Source organism: Vigna umbellata, chromosome 5 (assembly GCF_029865625.1).
Source record: "Vigna umbellata cultivar VRB3 chromosome 5, Vumbellata_1.0, whole genome shotgun sequence".
In the NCBI taxonomy this organism is placed as follows: domain Eukaryota; kingdom Viridiplantae; phylum Streptophyta; class Magnoliopsida; order Fabales; family Fabaceae; genus Vigna; species Vigna umbellata.
Genome location: NC_142169.1, coordinates 28588669 through 28608768, shown reverse-complemented (window position 1 = coordinate 28608768; position 20100 = coordinate 28588669). Strand labels below are relative to the sequence as shown.

At 34.2% G+C, this 20100-nt stretch overlaps 1 protein-coding gene and 2 pseudogenes across 3 annotated transcripts; all 3 read right to left on the bottom strand.

Moving 5' to 3' along the window:
- Positions 1 to 1853: 1853 nt before the first annotated feature.
- On the bottom strand, positions 1854 to 6453 carry LOC124820120 (polyadenylate-binding protein 7-like; annotated as a pseudogene). Its single transcript, XR_015779746.1, has 10 exons — positions 6092 to 6453; positions 5751 to 5869; positions 5448 to 5641; positions 5080 to 5336; positions 4889 to 4995; positions 4619 to 4808; positions 3210 to 3499; positions 2870 to 3022; positions 2405 to 2595; positions 1854 to 2312 (listed from the first exon to the last, which is right to left on the bottom strand). The product of XR_015779746.1 is annotated as a polyadenylate-binding protein 7-like (transcript).
- Positions 6454 to 7657: 1204 nt separating this feature from the next.
- Positions 7658 to 13991, bottom strand: LOC124820119 (aspartic proteinase 36-like). Of its 2 annotated transcripts, none has more exons than XM_047291759.2 (10): positions 13613 to 13991; positions 13226 to 13355; positions 12867 to 13117; positions 12250 to 12477; positions 10683 to 10845; positions 9176 to 9249; positions 8968 to 9064; positions 8781 to 8844; positions 8294 to 8365; positions 7658 to 8216 (listed from the first exon to the last, which is right to left on the bottom strand). In XM_047291759.2, the coding sequence occupies exons 1-10, from the start codon at positions 13858 to 13860 to the stop codon at positions 8041 to 8043; spliced, it is 1503 nt and encodes a 500-aa protein (XP_047147715.1). In that variant the 5' UTR covers positions 13861 to 13991; the 3' UTR covers positions 7658 to 8040. The 2 variants fall into 2 exon arrangements, with proteins under 2 accessions (XP_047147715.1, XP_047147716.1); XM_047291760.2 differs by having other exon boundaries at positions 13619 to 13991.
- A 3796-nt stretch (positions 13992 to 17787) lies between these two features.
- LOC148198055 (protein PELOTA 1 pseudogene) lies at positions 17788 to 19284 on the bottom strand (annotated as a pseudogene).
- Between the last annotated feature and the right edge of the window lie 816 nt (positions 19285 to 20100).

The window sequence follows — 20100 nt, the reverse complement described above, 5'->3', positions numbered from 1 at the left end:
CGGATGTTGACATTCGTTTTACCTTAAACGGATGTTGACATCGGTTGAAGGATGTCACCGTTTAAAGGTTACATTTTTTATTTTAGGGTTTTATTTGAAGATCTATACGCACTTGGAGGAAGCACCACACACACTACACCATGAGAGCCACACTGCACCACTAGAGGAAGACTGCTTCATAATTCTTTCCACCACCACCAACCTTTGCAACTTGTATCTCACAGCAAAGAAAGAAAAAGAGGAAGAACTATAATGTTAAAATGAAAGAAAAGTATTTTACTCATGTAAGGGACTATAATAGGTTATTAGTGGAATAGGTTGTGAATGGGTAAAATTAAAAAATAATAACCCTAAACTAAAATTTTACTTAGGGGCAAAATAGTAAAGGGGAGGTGGAGGGAGAAAGGTGTGGTGGTGGAGGGAGCAACACCCTAAATGAGTTGGGTTTGATTGGCTCACTAAGTGACTAACCCATGGTTATGGTGGGCTAGGTCGGGTTGGGCCAAATGACCTGTTTTAACAGCACTAGATTTATGGTTATGTTTTAGGTTCATGACTATTTATCTAAATCTATTAAAATAAAATCAAACTATCATTTTTATTTTTATTTTCTTGTAAATTAAGGCTCAAACTACCTTAATTTTGAAAATTTGCCTTGTTTAGTAAATAGGATTTAAGTTTATGTCAAGGTTAATGTTTATGGTTTAAGTTTAAGCAATAGGATTTGAGGTTAGAGTTAGACTTAAGTTTGGGATTAGGAGGTTTGGGGTTTTAATGGTAGGGTTTATGGCTATGAATTAGGTTTAAAGTTAGGGCATGGATGGGGTGGTATGGTCAGGGGTAGGGTTTAGATGTACCTATTCTAACTTGAGGAATTGAGTTGATCATGGTCTATATCTAATTATTACAAGAGGGTTACTCCCTACACCACCCCACATTACTCCCTACATTATCCCACGTTTTTCTTAAATTCCAAAACTATCCTTTATATTTTAAAATATCCTACACCCCAACTTTTTTCTTTAACGGATGTCAACATCCGTTGAAGAAAAAATTATTCAACGAATGTGCCACATCCGTTGAGATTTTTTTTTTTAGTTTTTAGGTTTTTAATTTATTGTATTTTAAATTAATATATAAATATTATTTAATTTTTTTAAAATTATTACTTAATTATTTATAAATTTATTTTATTTTATTTAATAAAATAATAATTATTAATTTAATTTATGTATTATTATTTAAATAATAATTAAAATATTTTTAAAAAATTTATTAAAACGGATGTGCGAGAATGTGGCGACATCCGTGAAGTTTTTTTTTCTTTTAATTTTTAGTTTTTTAATTTATTATATTTTAAATTAATATATAAATATTATTTAAATTTTTTTAAATTATTATTTAATTATTTATAATTTTATTTTATTTAATAAAATAATAATTATTAATTTAGTTTATGTATTATTATTTAAATAATAATTTAAATATTTTTGAAAAATTTATTAAATGGATGTGTCACATCCGTTGAAGATTTTTTTTTAAATAAAAATAATAAACTAAAATATAAAATATATAAACGGTGACATCGATTTTATAACAAGGATAAAATAGGTACGAGGTGGTGCTGTGATGATGGTCGAGGACGAACATTCTTGTTACAAGAGAGATCCACAAAAGAAATGTCGAAAGCCCAATACAACTTGAGGTAGGTGGTAGAGTGCAGGGTTCCAATAGGATTCCAATATCTGAAGGATAAATCCAAACTACAAAGGTAAATTGATGGTTTAGCGTATCACAGTTGATTGAAAAATTGGTTATATGTGTAGAATATATTCTACATAGCATATGAAAAGGAAACGAAAAAAATAAGATTCATCGAAGTTAATCCATGCAATCAAAAACCAAAAACAAACTTATCCATGATTCTTATCGTCACTACCAAATTTTGTCAAACCTAAAGGCCAGCAGAAGACGTAAAGTTGTTTTCGTTAGGAAATATACTGTAGAAGAAACACTAAGGTAATCATTGATGTCAAAATTCATGTCTCAAATTTCTGAGTTCTTTGGAGGCCCTTCCTGATTTATGCTAAAACTAAAATATCAGGTTAAAGTGTTTAGTTTACTGCAACTTCAGCTGAAAGGTAATTTGAACGAAGTACGTCCTGGCCAGAAACTTTGGTCTTAGTGTTCTTAAGCACTTGCACAACTTCTTCCACCTTCACGGAAAGAGCCTCCGGCGATTCCAGGAGAACCAACAATTCTCCATTGTCCATCTCCAAAAGCATACCTGTTACTTTTGCTGCTAGGCTAGGCTGCTCAAAGATATCACAATAAACACACTGTAAGAATTTAAAAACTTAACCTTCAACAACAAAAAGCAAAACAGAATAGAAGATTGTTATGCCTTTAGTTTCTGAACAAGCATGTAAAGATGCTCTCCGAGTATCTGCTTCTGCTGCTCGGGAGCAGCCCCAGCAAGAAAGCTATGCAGCATTTCTGGACCCTGGGATCCCTACAAGTAGCGGATGAGGAACCAGATCCTTTTTCCATTTCACGCTGGCGTCCATTGGGTATATACTTAAGGTGTCCGGTTCTCTTCAAAAGATAGAAACTTCAGAAATAAGAACTTTCAACACATGAAAGGGATTGGCTTGTATTGAAATAAAATCCAACTATTTTCAATTGTTCTATATTGAAAACTAAACAGACAACAATTGTTTTGCTAGTCCTGGTTTCAAGTTCAGTTTCTAAAAACAAGTGGGACTAGCACCACTGTATTTGCTTTGAGTATGTTCCCTGAAATGACATTTATTACAGCAAAGTAAACAGAAAAGGGAGCTCAAAAAAAAAACAAAAAGAAAGGGCAAACCTGCTGAGTACTTGAGTCTCTTGAAGAGATCATTGACTGAGAAGTCTGCTGGCCTTGTTGCAAATAAGTACCAGACTGAGTATTTCCCTGTGATGCTGAATGCCCATTCAACCTTCCCCTGTTTTGCCTATGCTGCCTATTATTGTTAGAAACCTGTGAAAGAAAGACATATATATTCGACTAATTGCAGCTTTCACTGAGACAAGACTAGTTTTCCAAGTAAAACAAATGTGGCAATTTAGTTCCTTCATGCTAAAAGATCATGATCCATTCTAAAAAATCATGAAGAATTGAATAAATACAAGCATTTCTTGGGTTCCAAAACAAAGTTTTTACTCACTGCGGGAACAGATGACTGTTGAAATGATATAGCAGGGGGTGCAAAGGCATTAGCTCCCCATCCAGGCCTCAATGCAAGAGGATGATACATCAGTCCAGCTCGAGGAGGCACATGTGAAATAGCACCAGTAGCTGCATAATAATAAGCAGTGTATCCACCAGGGATAATAGTAGTCGAAGGTCCAGCTAGTCCTGCTATTTGCTGTGTGTATTGAAGCTTCAATTGTGTTTTCCTATCCTCTTTCCTCTGAGCAAGGGCAACATACAGTGGTTTACCATGAAACATGAATCCTGTGTCACATAAGATCAACTTAAACATAATTAAGGCATTGCAGACAAATAGTCTTGGGTGTGGAATCTCGATTGGAATAGTAAATCCTTTTACATTTATTAGAACAGTATATTATAAATAGTAAATATACATGAACACTAAGAGACATGGGGAAAAGTATTAAAAATATTCTACGCAAAAATGAAGTATTGAACTCATGAAAACCAGATGATAAAATGTAATTACTATTTTCAACTTTTAAATTTACATTTTAGTGTTATATGTTCATTAATCATTTTCGAGATCAATCTCATTTCATTCATCTTTTTATTTTAATATGATATCATCTTATAGTTCATCCTCCTCTTTTTCTTCAAACATTTCTTCAATAGTTCTCAACCCACTACAGATGTGACAGATTTTTGTATCAACCTTATATAGAAAAACAATCAGAATCGTTAAACAAAAAATTAATATTTATAGAAAAATAAAAAGAAAAAATATAATAATTATATAATAGTTCAAACAACAATTGAATATTTTCTAAACGAATAAAATAAAATAAATTTAAACTACGAAAAATTTCGTACAGGTAAATGAAAATAAAAAATAAAATAACAGTTACATTCCAGTTCAAATAATAATTTTTTTCTAAGAAATAAAAAAAAGTCACAAAAATATAACAACGATAAATTGATTTAAATAGTAAATAGTAATTGAATTTTTTTTCAAAGAAAGGAAATCATACATATGAAATGCATTTAGATAGAGTTTTCACCAAAATTACGTGTAAAAAGGGAGAAATGCAAACTTATATTTCAGAACTTCTGTTCCAAACCAATATACAATTAGCGATTGATGAAAAAATATATTTTCAGATTAATGGATATCCTTTGTGTTAACAAGAAGGATTGGTTGTATAAGAAATGGGCTTCTATAAAACGAGCTTGTATAACAAAATGCACAAGTAATGGGGTATTCTCATCCCTTAAATTTTTGTAGGTTAAGATCACTGTATATTTTAAACTAACTCCAATAAATATAAGCAAGCACTAGCATTCTTATTCCATAAGACGGGCTGGAATATTTATCTAAACACTGGAGCAGACCCAATCTCATAATCAACTTAACTTGCTTACCATGAAAAGTGTTCACGGCTTTATTAGCCTCCTCTGGAGTGGAGAAGTTGACAAAGCCAAACCCTTTACATATGCCTTTGTCATCTTGCATAACTTTTGATGAAGTTATAGTGCCACATGCACTGAAAAGATCCCTCAGTTCTTCGTCATTTACATTGTCATGAATGTTTTTCACATAAACGTTCGACCCCTGGAGTTAAATGTTGACACTCTAAGACAACTAAAACATAAGTGACAAGTTAAATATGTGAGAATGGCATAGAAAATCACCTTGTATTTCAATATTTGTTCCTTCCGTTTCTCCTCAAATTGGTGCTGCAAGATCTGCTCGCGCTCAGCTTTCTTTTGCGCTCTGGCTACGTACAGAATCTTAGAACCTGTTTATGAAAAATCAAAACCACTTATACATCAAGAAATTTCAACATTACCCTGCAGAAAGCCTAAAAGAGTGCATGAACTACCTAATTGTGATCCATTCATTCCTTCCATTGCCTTTTTAGCATCATCGGGGTTATCATAGTTCACAAAGCCAAAACCCTTGGGCATCCCATTGTGGTCCTTTGCAATAGCCAAGCTAACAATTTTCCCGAAAGAGGAAAACTTCTCCTTCAATTTTGCTTCTGTAATATCCAAGTCTAAATTCTTCATGTACAAGTTTGTATATCCATCCGCGCCAGAAAAAATGCGATCACTTTTTTTTACAAACTTCCCGACATATCTGACCAAGCGTCATAACCAGGTTATAATTAACATAACAAAATATATGCGTACATAAATTGAATGTAAATTACAGACATTAACTGATGGTACAATGCAGAATTTCACATACAACTGTTTATCACCAACAGTAGAGCCATTCAGCTTCTCTATAGCAACATGAGAGGATTCCTCCGATTCAAATTGAACAAAACCGTATCCTTTACTCTTCCCATCGTCAGACGTGACAACTTTGCTGGACAAAATATTTCCATATTTCTTGAATATATCTTGCAGTCCAGAATTATCTATCGATTCCGGTATGTTCTGCCAACACACAAGAAACTCTCAGCAAGAATCCCTTTAGAAACAACCAAGAACCAAACAATGCCTTAACCATTTCAATTTTTAAAAGAAAGCTTTGTCTAACAGATACCTTAATAAACAAGTTCCCAATAGTGCTCTTCCTCGCATCAGGATCGCGACGCGACCACATCACTCTCATCATTTTTCCATTCAGCAACGTATGATTCTTAATCTCGATTGCACGAATTGCTATAGCAAACACCATTTCAGTAACACGATAAACAAACTCAAAGATGTCGATCAACACACCCCCGTCGCTCTCTTTCATTCAAGCAACGTGTTTATATATAATATCATAACGAGAAATTATTTAATCTAAAAACAAACAAAAATCAAGGTTTCATGAAAAGAAAACGGAGCACACTTGCGTCAAACCTAAACGAAGAAAAAGTGAATGGAGGCGAAACACACCGTCCTGAGGAGAAACAAAGTTGACGTAGCCGTAACAGAGGGATTTGCCGGTGGAGGAGTCTTTGCAGACGCGAACGGAGTTAAGGCTCTTGAACTCGGAGAATGCGTCGATGAGGTGGCTGTCGGAGACGTCAGAATGGAGGTCGCCGACGTAGAGTGACGCCGGAGAGCCAGCGACCGACGGAGGAACCGCCATGGATAAATCTGCCGAGCGAAGTAGTAGGAAAGGGAAGAGAAGGCGCGACCGCAGGGGATTGTTCTCGTGTTTTACTGAACAAAAAAACGTTGGTTGTGAGGTGAGTGAAAGAAGAAAGGAGAGGGAAAGAGTATGATACGATTTGATGATGATATTGGCGAAGGACAGAGGAGTTGGCTTGTTTGTTCGTGTGAGAGTGAGTGAGTGTAGGAAGATTCCGCATGCATGGCCGTTGGGTGCTATAAACCATCCTCTCCACCTTCACGCGCCTTGCTCGAGTGTCGCTCACACTCCTCTTCACTTTCCAATTTTTCATATTTATTATTTAAGGAAATTCGCGCCTCATCAACAAATAGTCAATGTCTTTGGATAAGTTTGCTCTATTATCTGTTTTAAATAAAGTATTCAAACTATACATAAATCTATTTACTGCTATACTATCTTATTGTTCGTAGAAAATGTGTCTGTTGGGTGATATGGTTGAAATTATTACCTCTGGTTGTATTTAACTGATGCCATTATTCTGTGTGTATAATAGATAGCTATGGTTTTCCTGTTATATTATTTTACAAAACATATTTAATCAGTGTGTTTCGTTGTACATTTAGTGGAAAAAGAAAAGAACACAATGGCGTGCATTTAGGAAAGTGTGGTTATTAATAATGGTAATAGTGGATATATAGTTATGTGTGTAGTTTAGAAATATGGTATATTTTTAGGTTAAGGAGGAAAGAGTTGGGGATGTTAGAATGTGATATGAAAGAAAATTGGTGGAATTGTGTTGGAAGAGAGGCGATGGGCGCGTGGTAGAAGAAAAAGAAAAGAAAGTGGGAGAGAAAGAGACGGACGTACGAGCGTTGAGGAATGAGGAAAATGAGGAGATTGTTTCAAATATGCACGGAACGCAACAAAGAAAACAGAAAACACCTTCGTGCCAAACGATTCATTTTATTTCCCTCTCCTGTATTAAATTACACAGTTACGCGTGTACCAATACCTTCTGTTTTAGTCGTTTTGTAGTCTCTTTTCATTATCCATTAATGTAAGAAAAAGTTACTCAAATCGAATGTTTGTAGTTGCTCGAAAGAATAACCTAATTCAATATAATATGCATGTCAAATAATAAACATATTTAGAGGATACATAACACGTATAAAGTTTTAGTTTTCCGTCATTTTCTCTCAATCTCTCTCTGACAATAACGATAAATAAATTATTATAGGCACATTATATATCTATTTTTCTCTACATACTTAATTACACACTTTAGTAGTTTAATTATGCATTATATACATATATATATATATATATTGCATTAATGAACAGCAAAGATATAATTAAGAAATATCTATAATCAACTCGTTTAGGAATATAATAACAGAGATAACCAATTACCTATTTGAAGAAATATTGTTCGTCTTTCTTTACATTGGTTTGACAACTTGTAGCTGCACGGTGCACGGATCAATCCATTGGTGACAATAAGAACAGAATTCCAAGAATATGATATTCCCATATCCTTTGTTGAAAATCTCACAAGTAAACTGTTTTATGCAGTCAGAGTAGTTTATAAATAGTACAATTCCCATCTACTCCAGTGGTAAACCAATTTACAAAGATGCCAACGAAATTAAATACCGCGCAGAAAACAGCAACCACCTCCCGTTTCAACGCAAGGGCATGCTGACAATAAATAAAACATCAGCCAACCCATGTAAGCTTCAAAAATTTATCTTTGACTCGTGGTAGCGCTTTACAAAAATGGGAACTCCATGAAAACTATGTGCACAAGGAAAGCAGCAATGCCTGATGCTAGCAACTTGGAGAAAGTGCCTATGTGGGGGCAGCCCACACTCATGGGTCCTGAATTGTTGATGTATGCATCTTTGCTCTTGCTCGTAGCCATAGAGACGTTTACAGCCAAGGAACCTGACCACCAACTCAAGATTATGATAAAGTAAAAATACCATACATGCAGAAAGATTCAGTTACTTTAGCGAGCTTACAGTCATAGTTGGCCCACCCAATTCGTTGATTAGCTAAATCGTATACAAATATCTTATCTTTTAGGACAAGATCTGCAAAAGAACCCAAAAGACTTGGTTGATCCACTTGCTGACCAAATAATTTCATGCATAATTGACACAATAAGTACGATAAAACTTTTAATGACAAGACAGAATCTACCCATTTTTATCGTATTTTGAAATTCCATTTGAATGTTTACCGAAAATAACCGATTAAGGTTCTTTGTGAAACAACTTACCATGTGTTTTCAGTTTTTCTAATCTCATATTCAGCCTACCAAAACGAATTCTCAAAGATATAACTACGTAATGGAGTTTACTACCATCGAATACATGACATTTATCAATGAAGATTTTCTATGCTGCTAACTAAAGAGCCCATTTCATAATCAATTTTGAAAAGTGAGTTTTTCTTCAAACTCCATGCAGATTTGATTCTGTTTAGATAACTTTTCTAGCTTCTAACCTCCTAAAATGGTGAATCCCTGCTCCCCTCTTTGGAAGCCAATGCACCACATTGCAGCACCATCCTGTGAAATCAAGGTAGCGTACATCAGACTGTTATTAGTGACACGCATTTCAATAGAATTACTCCTACTTCGGCAAGATAGAAGAGGCAATAACGTGACCAAACTAAAAATAGACATACTTACAAGGAAACCATAATGCATAAGGTAATGTTCTGGATCTAAAATCATAGATGCCCCACCCATGAAGTTTAAACTGACTTGAGGAAATATATCACCTACGCTGAATAAGCATAAATTCAAATCAGATCCTCAAACTATAATAAGACAAAAGATATTACGACGAAAGAATTGAAAGATCTTTGTTAAAAAGTTGACTTTAAATTGAAGTAACCTGTTTGATACCAGATAACACTGGTTTCCTTTTGAAATAATGGGTTTGTAGAACTGTGACACAGCAGCAGTTATCTACACATTCGTTTAGATATTCAACATCAGCACATGATATACGATTTCTTAAAAAAATTAAATTCATGATAAATATGCTAAAGAATTTGTTTGCCTCTCTTAAACACGTTTTTGAGGCAAAAAATTGTAACAAGAAATTTACATTTTTCAGCGTAGAATGCATATTGAAACATCTCCCTATAGGAGAGTATTATATATACAGATCATATTACATCTGATAACACAACTACAGTAACAGTAGTCTTTTCATTTAATAACATGCGCATGTATCATGGAATCAAGATTTGGTGTAATCGTTCGAACTTCTTAGGTGGATACTAGAATTTCTTAACAAAAGCCCTAACACAAAAACCACAATTAATAAAAATCTCAGGCAAGTTTTGAAGTTTGAAAAAATGCATTTTGAAGGGAATTGAAACCAAAAGGTGATCGGAAGCCAAGCAACTCTTGTTATGAAGGACCAAGGTTATAGTCAACTTTGTCAAAGCCAATAATCTACAAAAAATGGAAATGTGACGGGTCAACAGATGACACGGAAATAAGTGAGGAGGCCAAGTGACATGGCAATCACATAAGTGGGTTGGCTGTATGCCGATGTAGCATAGTCAACATATGATGCTGATAGCCCTCAGTTAATGTGGACTTGCCAGCTGTATACGGCAGTCAGAAATGACATGACTGTTAATGATACAAGGCAACTGTGTGGATAAGGTTCATAAGGTTGACTAGTAGGGCATAGTGAGACAAAGTATTGTGTTTGGGACTTAGTAGGTAATAAAGTAATAAAACTACATAATCCAATCTACATAGACAATTTGTCTAGAAAGCATTTCTAAGAATCAAATTCCATAACAAAGTTTACTTTACGGACACTAGTGACTCAACCTCTCTTACCACAACGGCGTAACTTTATAAGCCTCTTTATAACTTCATCTATGACGAGGGTCTACACTAATATATGATAGTAACAAAAGTTGAAAAGTTTCCTATGAAATTACCATCTTCATACTCACTCTAATAATAAAGTTTGAGGGAGAAGTTGCAGCAACTCCCCTGTTTTCACATACAAGACAGGGTTTTGCAGATATTTAAACATCTCTCGTGTATGAAATTGGTAACTGGTCAATGTGATTTTTCCAAAGAGATGGGGTAAACAGTTTAATGGGCATGTAAGTAGCCTCTCATAGACTTATCATATACATCTTAAAACCATCCTTTGAGATTGATCATTCAGTTAACTAGGGACCTACTGAAAACGGAGGACAACCTCAAACGAACAGCCTAATCTTCTGGTTTAGACAGAAGGAACTTCCTGTTAGGGTCGCGGGCAATGTCAGATTTTATGTACTCAGAAGTATATCTGGAGAATAAAACAACAGAAATTGTCTACAGCAGACTGTAGTGCCACAAATTTAAAGTAAAAGTAAACTCACAGCATCGACAAAAGGATTGTATGCTTCTTGAACAAGGTATGCCAATGTCGTTCCAGTGTCAACTATAGTTCCTCGATTATTAGCTGTCGCAAATACATCTGAATCAATTGGGAGAATTTGTCCATTAACAGCAATGCTCTGAAGATTTAAGTTGTAATGAGGCCTGAAATTTCACCAAAGAATTAGCCAAATAAAAAGTAAGACATAGAACACAGCAATATACTGATAGATATAGAATTCATTTTTGTCCATGGACATCCCAAATCTAACAACCAAGAACTCTCGCAGGACAAAGCTTCCACAAGCCAAGAATTATTTCAACGTTGCGGGAACTGATCTTGAGACTACCACACAGAACTGGTGCTAGTTTGGTAACTGAGTAAGCAATATGGCGTATTATGTTGAATTCAAAAGCTTATTTCATTTAATTAAAAAATTTTGTTGTGTACTATCATATATAGTCGTTTTTATTACAAACTTTGCTGAATAAATAGTTCATAATGTGAGGTTTAAAACCCCCAAAAGCTGAAAACAGGTTTCCACTTCCAGGTTGAGTCATGCTCATTAAACAAGGGTATGGCACGTAACTGTGAGCTCCATGAAAATAAACTGTCTTGGAAAGGAGAGAGCTGAGCCCTACACAATAATATCACATTGGGAAACCAAGAAAGTTTTCACCTTCTCCGCTAAAGGCATGAACTTAAATATAAAAACTTCAAACCCAATGTTTTTATAACTAGAACACTGGCCAAAATTAACATATTTGGCCAAAATTACCCTTCAGAAAATTACAATCAAGGATAAAAGGTGACAATTTTATGAGCAGTCCTCACAACAACAAAAATCAGAAACTTCGTGTTAGCTAGTAACTTTTTCAAGATGTCAACTAGCAGTGCTAATTTTATGTTTTGCTGTACACAACTTGTAATGTAACTAGTAAACTGGTATGCTAAATTCAAGATTAATTAGCTCATAATTGTCTACCATTAAGGGTGTGTTTGGATACCAGTTGGGAGACCCAAACCAACTTTCATCTTCCACTGAATGTTGTGTCAACATGTTTGGCACTTTTTTTCACCTCTAGATAGAAACAAAAATCACCTCAAACTCCAGTTGAATTAAAAGCTAGTGCGTGTTTAGATTTTCGTTAGAAAGTTTTATTGAGTTGCACTCAATTGGAGTTGATACAAAAGCAACTCATCATAGGTTTTAAGTCGACTAGAGTTAGAGGTGAATTTTATTTCTAACTGGATCTAAAAACATGTCAAACTTGCACGAACAGTATTCAATGGAAACTGAAAGCTGATTCAGTTGTTCTAACTAAAATACAAACACACCCACAATGGTTGCTTTTTCTTAACTCCAGTTGAGTTCAACTCAACTCAACTTCCTACCTACCATCCAAACACACACTAATTAATCTTTAACAATAATGCAAATACCTAGTTTCATAATTTTCTAGGAAATGAATAGTACTTGTACTTTCGTATTAAGAAAAAAAAAAAAAAACATGTCCACCAACAGAATAAAGTAAACTTGGAAAAAGAATGCAGAAGAGAGAACATACTGTGATGGGACAAGTGGGCTATAAACAATACTTGGCTCCAAAATTTCACCGAGAACTAACACACCTCCTCCATTGTCTTGTCCTTTTAGGCAATGAGAGAACGCTTTGGGTGTCAGACCCTGTGATGACAATTGTGATATAACAGATAGAGCACCAGGACCAAACCCAAAAATTCCATCAACTGCTTTATCTGTTTTGGTCAAATCCCCAGACTGGTAGGTGCTACACCTGTTTCCAAACAATAATCCCAAAAGGTTCATTTAAACTTAATATCCATCTTAGCATAAACAAGGGAGAAAGTGTGCAAACTATCACAGCAGAAAGAGGACGTAAAACAGTGAACAACCTCAAAATAAACAGCCCATATTGTGTTACCTTTTCTCTCCCTTTAAAAAAAATTACCTTTTGGCAATATTTTTATGCAGTTAGTGTTTCCCTGATCCACAGTATTATATTATCAGTAATAATAATTTAATTACAATGTTTGCTACTAAGCTCGAAACATAATCTTCACACACAAAAACTACGCTCCTCTGACCCCTATGATCCAGCTCTGATCTTTATACGTTCCCAAACTCACTCATGACATGACTATCCTCAAAAGCATAAGGACTCACCCAAAAGCGATGGTAGATGAAGAGTTAGAAACCAATTCCTGTCCCACGACTGTGTCAAAATACATCGTATCAGAAACATAATAACCAGTTGTCCCACTTCCATCCCCATACTGAAAAGTGTAGCTGCAATGATTAGCCTGAGAAGAGCATTCACTTGTCGCAGTTCGAACCGCATAAGAACATATTGGATCAGCGCAGGAAACAAACGCAGCAGTGGATGAGCCGGCCGTGTCAAAGAAATCAAGCTGAATCTGTAGTGTGCATACAAAAACACCAAGAAAAGGTCAAATGATTACACTCTCATCCACAAAAAAAAAATGTCAAATTAAATGACAACAGATAAAAGCATAAATTCTCACCCCTAACCCACTAGATTGCGGGCAATTACTGCAAGTCATGCAATTCAGCCACAATATGTCACTTCCAGTATCAATCTGAACGTAAAACTCTTTCGCAGGCGATCCCAACTTCACTTTCGTGAAATAGAGCCTGAGCAAGGAAACCAAGATTAGCCCCAAGCTTCAAAAGTACATGCCATATGCTGTTTCAAACTTCTTAGCCGTTAATATCATTATCATAATGTAAAACAATGATCTCAAATAAATACTCTATCCGTTACGGCTATTCCTCTTTCTTTCTTCTTCTTGCAAATACGGTAAACAGAAAAAGCATAACAAAAATGGAATATTACGAAGAAGAAAAAATACACGGGGAATTTGAAAGGAGGCGAAAAAAAAAAGAATTACCCGTACCCAACGAAGTAAGGATCGGAGGTTCCCTGGACGGCGAAGTCGACAACGCCACCAAAGACACCTTGCAAGATTCGACTGTGGCGTGCTCTGTCGCGAGCTCTCAGCGACTCTAACTCCACTCGTTGGTTCAGAGGAATGGCCCGTTCCAGAGGAAGAAAAGTCCCCGTCAAACCGCCGTGCACCAGCGCCGCAGACAACGCGACGGTGGCTAACGCGAGCCACAGGCAAACGGAGGCCCGCATTTTTGTCTGCCTTCTTTTTCTTCTTGCTCTTCAATCGCGACCACGACGACGCAGTTGGTGCATTGAGTCTTCTACAGAGACAAACAATAAAGAGAGAGAGAGAGAGAGAGAGTAAAAGACCTGGTCTCTTTTCTCTCACTTGTTAAGTCTTAACTAGAATATTATATTATATTATACATTATACATAATAAGAGTACAAATTAACCAAAATTAATAGAACATTTTTATTAAATTTATTATCGGTGTACTTTTTAAATTGTATTTTCTAAGGTATATGTGGATGTAAAACTAATTAGCATGTTCGTATGATACCTATTTTTTTTAACATATGATTTCTATTGTGTTAACATATGAAATGTACAAATTTAATATTGTGTTAACATATGATTTCTATTTTTTTTATATCTTCAAATAAACATTATTTATTTTAAAATAAATTAAAAACGCTCCAAATATTTTGCAAGAATCAAATGAGAAGTTTGGCTTAATTCTTTGTATGAGAGTTAGTCTATAAAGCGTCTTCAATAATTATTTTATCACAAAATTTGAATTTAGCTAATAATAAATAAAATACTCGAATGGCTTAAAAATTGTTTGTGAGCAATTGCAGAGTAATTTGGATGAGATTTTTTGTTATGCTTGAATAGCTTTTCTTCTTGAGTGGGACATATTGGGATCCCCAAGTTCATCATGAAAGAGACCGTTTAACCCTGCTAATGCTCTTTTTGGTTCATCGTTGAGGCACCACAATTTCATCTTTCACCACATCATTGTTTCACACCACATTTACCAATCTTAATGTGATCGATGATGAATGATCACAGCACAGTGTCACTGTGTCTGTGTTCATAATTTGTTTTAGCAAAGTTGGTTGATCATGGATCCCTTGGGCAAAGTCTGATTGAATTTGAAAATTTGTCTGAAAGAGCATAGCAATTACCAAGATTGGAAAAAGATGCAAAGTGACGTTAAAGGTACATATTAAATATTTTAACGTCACGATTTTTTTATTATCATTTGACATTATATTTTATTAATATTCATTCTTTATTCTAGAAACATTTTATCTCTAAAATTTATCAAATAATAGTATAGTCGAATATTGATTAGCCTCGTTACAGAATCAGTGACTTGTTATTGTATTACCGAAGTTGGTCATGTGACATTTTTGTAAAAAAGCATGTTTGTTTAGTTATAGATATTGTATGTGGTGAAATTTGAAGGGAACAGAACCCAATAAAGGATATCCGTTGTAACGCACTGTCACCGCAAAACTGTCCCACTGGCACTGCCTCCTGCTGCGTGCAGCGCTGAACTCTTGGACTATCTTCTGTTTTTCTTTTCTTCTTTATTTTCCATTCTTTTATTACTTTTCTGGTTATTCATAATTTAATTTTTATTTTTCTGTTGAATTTATTTTATTTAATTTTAATATTTTTTTATTTAATTTTAATATTTTTTAATTTCATTTTAATTTTATTCAATTTATTTTTTAAATATTATTTAAATAATTAACAAACAAGAAGTAAGTTTTTAGTTTTTTTAATTTTTTAATTTAAAAAGAAAAATTCACACATCAAGCCAATGTAGTATCATGTATTATGATTAGTAATATGGATCAATATTTTTATATTCAATTCCTATATTCGTTATTCGTTATTTTCAATATTTTTTAATATAGAATAATTTTATATTTTTTAAATTGCAATTAAATTTTGATTTTTATATAAATATTATAATAATATTTGAAATTCATATTTTCACTGAATATTTTTAGTTTAAGACTTTAAGAATATGAATTAATATAATTTATTTAAAATTTTAAGAGACTAAAATAAAATAATGGTATTTGTTTCATTTTTCCACGCCCAAAATTTTGAAAATATTCATATTTGAATGCCACTACAGCGGTTGAAGTATAAGAAATAAAAAAAAATGTTTTTTTAACCATACTTTTACGATGTTAACGTGGTGGTTTATGATTGGTCTCTTTTAAATATTTTTTTAAAAATAAATTTAAATAGACTAATAGAATAGTAATGCGTGATTCATCGTTAAAAAATTGTTAGAAAAATGTAATTAACATGTCAAAATCCAAGAAATAATTATGCAGACTCGTGTGACCATGTTAATCCCTCAACTTTAAAATCCTTGGTCTTTTACTGGTAGTATGTTTCGAAACTAAATTTTTCTTCTTGGAATCCTGTGACCGAATGCATATTTTCACTGCTAGTTGGTTTCAAAAGCATTATTTCTTTGCTGATATATTTTTGTCCGTGTTAAGGATACTGACTACAATGTTATGTTGCTTGTGACCCATCAAACACCTTTTGCTTTCATATAACGAATACTGGTCCTCACACTTCATTAATACATATTGAAGCATAGAAACTCTACGTATTCATGATAAAAATACATATTCAATCATCGAAAGCTTCAAGGAATTCAATGCCAGCAATGTTTATGACACGATCAAGGTGGATAGTGGTTTGACAGTTTGCGAAATCAAGATGGAATCTGTTTAAGGAGAAGAATGACGTAAAGCTTTCGAGTTAGAAGTCAAGGATTCTAAATCAAAGAGGATGATCCGAGTCTAGTGTCAAATTGCAACTATACTAAGACTAACTATTAACTTTATAACACCATTAGACTTTTTTTAAAGTTATTGAGAGATTTAATACTAATAAGTTGTAAATTAACCCATATAACAGATAAAAAAGAATTTTCAACTCAAAACCTTAAAACAATTAATGAGTTATTTTATATTTATATATTAATCATCTTATTATTATTATTTTTTTAATATCAGACTAACTTACCTTAACATTCAATACAAGTAAATAGTAAGACTTATAAAAAAACTCAAAACATATGATAAAAAGTTTACGGGTCTATTCAATTTTTTCGTTTCTATCTAACTTTCTCATCATTTACATTCCCACATCATTCAAGATATCAAATTATAGCATAAATCAAAAGGTAAATGAAGCGTTTTCTTTTGGATAATTTTTCTTCATAATTTGAATATGCGATACTTAAGCTTTTTGATAAAGAATTCAAAAGATTATTTCTTCACAAAATATTATGCATGGCTGAGAGTAATATTAACAATGTCTAGATCCCTCTATTTATTCTGTAATAGTTTTTGGTTTATCCTAGCAAGAATCCCAAAATGTATTAGATTAAATATATTTTTAGTTTAAGATAATTTGGTTCTAAACTTTAAAAATAAAAAATATAATATTTCTAATTCAATTACATTAAATACAAATACCTTTCACAATAGCTTTTAAATTGTTAATATCAATTTAACAAAACAAACTTTAGTTTTAGTTTATTACATGTCAGTCTACGACATTATTAATTTTAAAAAACTACATTTATTATTTTTAAAATTTGAAAAATAAAATATATCGAAATTTTAAATATAAATAAATTAAAATGTCACATTGAAATCATATTTCACGCAATATATTATTAGTTAGAAGGAATAGGATAATAGCATATATATATATATATATATATATATATATATATATATATATATATATATATATATATATATATATATATATATATAACCTCACAAATTATTCTTTGTTTCAGGAGCAGCTTGTGCTTCGATTAGATTTAAATTTGGCATCTGTTTGCATGTTGGTCGGATCTAATCCAACCAAGAATGTGGTGATATTTGATTGCTTTTTTTAATTTAAATGGTACAGTGCCGATGAGAAGACTTGGTTACTAAAATAAAAAGATTATATATATATTAATAACTTTTTTAAGAATAGACTATGTGTTTATTGACTGTGTTTATTGATTGGTATATTTGAAATCAATGTTGTAAAAAAAAATTATTAAAAAAATATTTTTCAAAATAAAATTATTTTAGAACTGACATGCATTACTAAGTTTCTGATCACAGAGTAAACAACAAATAGAACACGTGATTACATACACACCACACAAACCCAAATCATTACACGTAACTTCGACAATCCGCTTTCCCCTGACTTCAGCAGGAGATTAATTAACTAGTTAATTAACAACTAACGAAATTAAACGAACAAATTAACTAGAACTAGTTAATCTGTACAACACAACCCTGTTTCTTAAAACTGTAAATTATTTAACACCATTTCAATCTTGGACTTCGAGATCAGGCAAGGGAAACCGGAGAATGGCGGCAACGCCTGTGAGCTGCGACAGTTGCGACGCCGAAACATGCATCGGCGAATACACCAAAGCCTTTCCTCCACCGTCTTTCACCGATTTCACCAGACCATCGTATCTCTGCCTCGTACCAACTTCCTCGTTCCTGTAAAGATCATCCGTAATCAAAAGTGTCTCAATCGCTTTCATTTCTTTCGCACGCTCCACCTCCTCGGCTCCATAACACGCGCGGCCCGAATCGTTGCACACCATCTCCCACAACTCCCTAAACGCCCTAACCCTGCTGTCCTTCACCAACGCCGTCACCGCCGGGTCACTCAAAACTTTCTCCAAACTATCACCATCCTCCACGACCGCCACGCTCGTCTTGTTATCCTCGATCCACCGTATCCCCATCTTCCTCGCTTCCGACACCGCAAACGCACGAAACTCCTCGTTCGTCACCACCACGCCCCTCAAAACCTTGAAATCCACGCGCTTCACCAAAGCCGCCAACACTCGGCGGAAAAACACGGACGAAGAAACTTTTCCGTTTTTCCTGGAGTTGGGACAGGCTTCGACCTTGGTGCAGTGCGTGTTGTCTCCTTCTGCGACGAGGTGGATCTCGGCGCGGTGCGGGTGGAAAAGAACGACGGCAAGGTCGGGAATGGAAGTGGAATTTGATTTGGAACATTCTTTTCGGGTGGTGTCGTTGAGGGTTTGGACGGCGTCGTTTTGCCAGAGATTTTTTCGGAGGAGGAAGGGTTTGTTGGGTTCGAGAGAGAGCGTGTGGAAGGAGCCTGCGGCGACGTGTTGGTTGTGCTGGAGGTTACGGCCTTGGAGGCGGAGGGTGGAGGAGTCTTTGTGGAAGTCTCGGCACGTGACTTTGAGGTGGAGGGTGAGTTTGACACGTGATGCTGTGTTTTTCTTGGTGGAGGAATCGTGGTGAACCTTGCGCGTGGTGTCGGCTGAAACGACGTCGCCGGGGAGGATGAGGTTGTAGAGGACCCACACGTCGTCGGGTTCTTCAGCCATGAGCTTCGCAGTTCCGGTTTGGTTGAGGGCGAAATCTTTCTGGAGGATCTTCATTGTTGAAGGTTTTAGCTTAGGGTAAATTTACGTAAGAATAGGTATGTATGATATTGGAAGAGAGAGGAGGAAACCTGGTGGTGGATTTCCTCGTTCTCCTCTCTTCTTCCGGTGGAACACGCAGGTTGTTGTGGCTGGAATTGGACAGGTACAACGTTCTTTGATGTTGTTGTATCTATTTGGTTTTTGTTTTACGATGCATGGAATGGAATTAATAGAGATGGCATCAACTTGTTTCTTTCACCATGCAAACAATCCATTCCTTATTTTGGTTGTAAGCTACATCGTGCATGCATTCCTTCCATGCAACCTGCTCCACGTATTTTTATTTATCACGTAATGTGTTTTTGTGTTGGATCGGTGTAATTGATCATGTAATGTATCCATAATCATAATTCTGTCCTAAACACCAATTTGTTTAAATTAAATTCGTGTTTTTGTAGTTTAATTGATATTTGATAAATGTTGATAAATAACTTTTTGTATTCGCAAACCATAAAAAAATATTTTTAACATGATCAACAAAGTAATTATTATATAAGAATTTACCGAAGGCATAATTAATAATATGAAGAGGAAGGGGTGCCGTCAAATGTATGAAGACGAAAGCAGACATAGAAGAAGATAATGAGGTTGCTCCTAACATAGTAGCGTAGTTGATGGTGAAAAGTAATTATGATTATTATCTTTCAAAAGTTTAATACAACTAATTTGATATAATGGTATGAAAAAAAATATTAAGCGATTTATAGACTTAATAAAAAAAAAGTTTTGGTAATTTAGAGAATAATTAAAGGATACTATAATGACTAGTTCTAATTAAAGGATAAAACAGTATAACGAAGATGGAAACACAAAACTATGCAATCTCTTTATTATAGTTATAAATAGTTTTAAAGCTTAAATAAATAAAATTTTTGCTTATAGATTAAAGGTCAAGTGTAAGTTTCAGAAATTAAAAATTTATTTTTATTGTATTTTTTTCATTTGTAAAAATAC

Coding starts and splice junctions, on each gene's coding strand:
- LOC124820119 (XM_047291759.2), bottom strand. CDS start 13,860: ATGCGGGCCTCCGTTTGCCTGTGGCTCGCGTTAGCCACCGTCGCGTTG. Junction 9,250..10,682: donor ACAATCCTTTTGTCGATGCT/GTGAGTTTACTT, acceptor ACGAATGTGTAG/ATAACTGCTGCTGTGTCACA. Junction 8,217..8,293: donor TGGGTGGGCCAACTATGACT/GTAAGCTCGCTA, acceptor GTTGGTGGTCAG/GTTCCTTGGCTGTAAACGTC.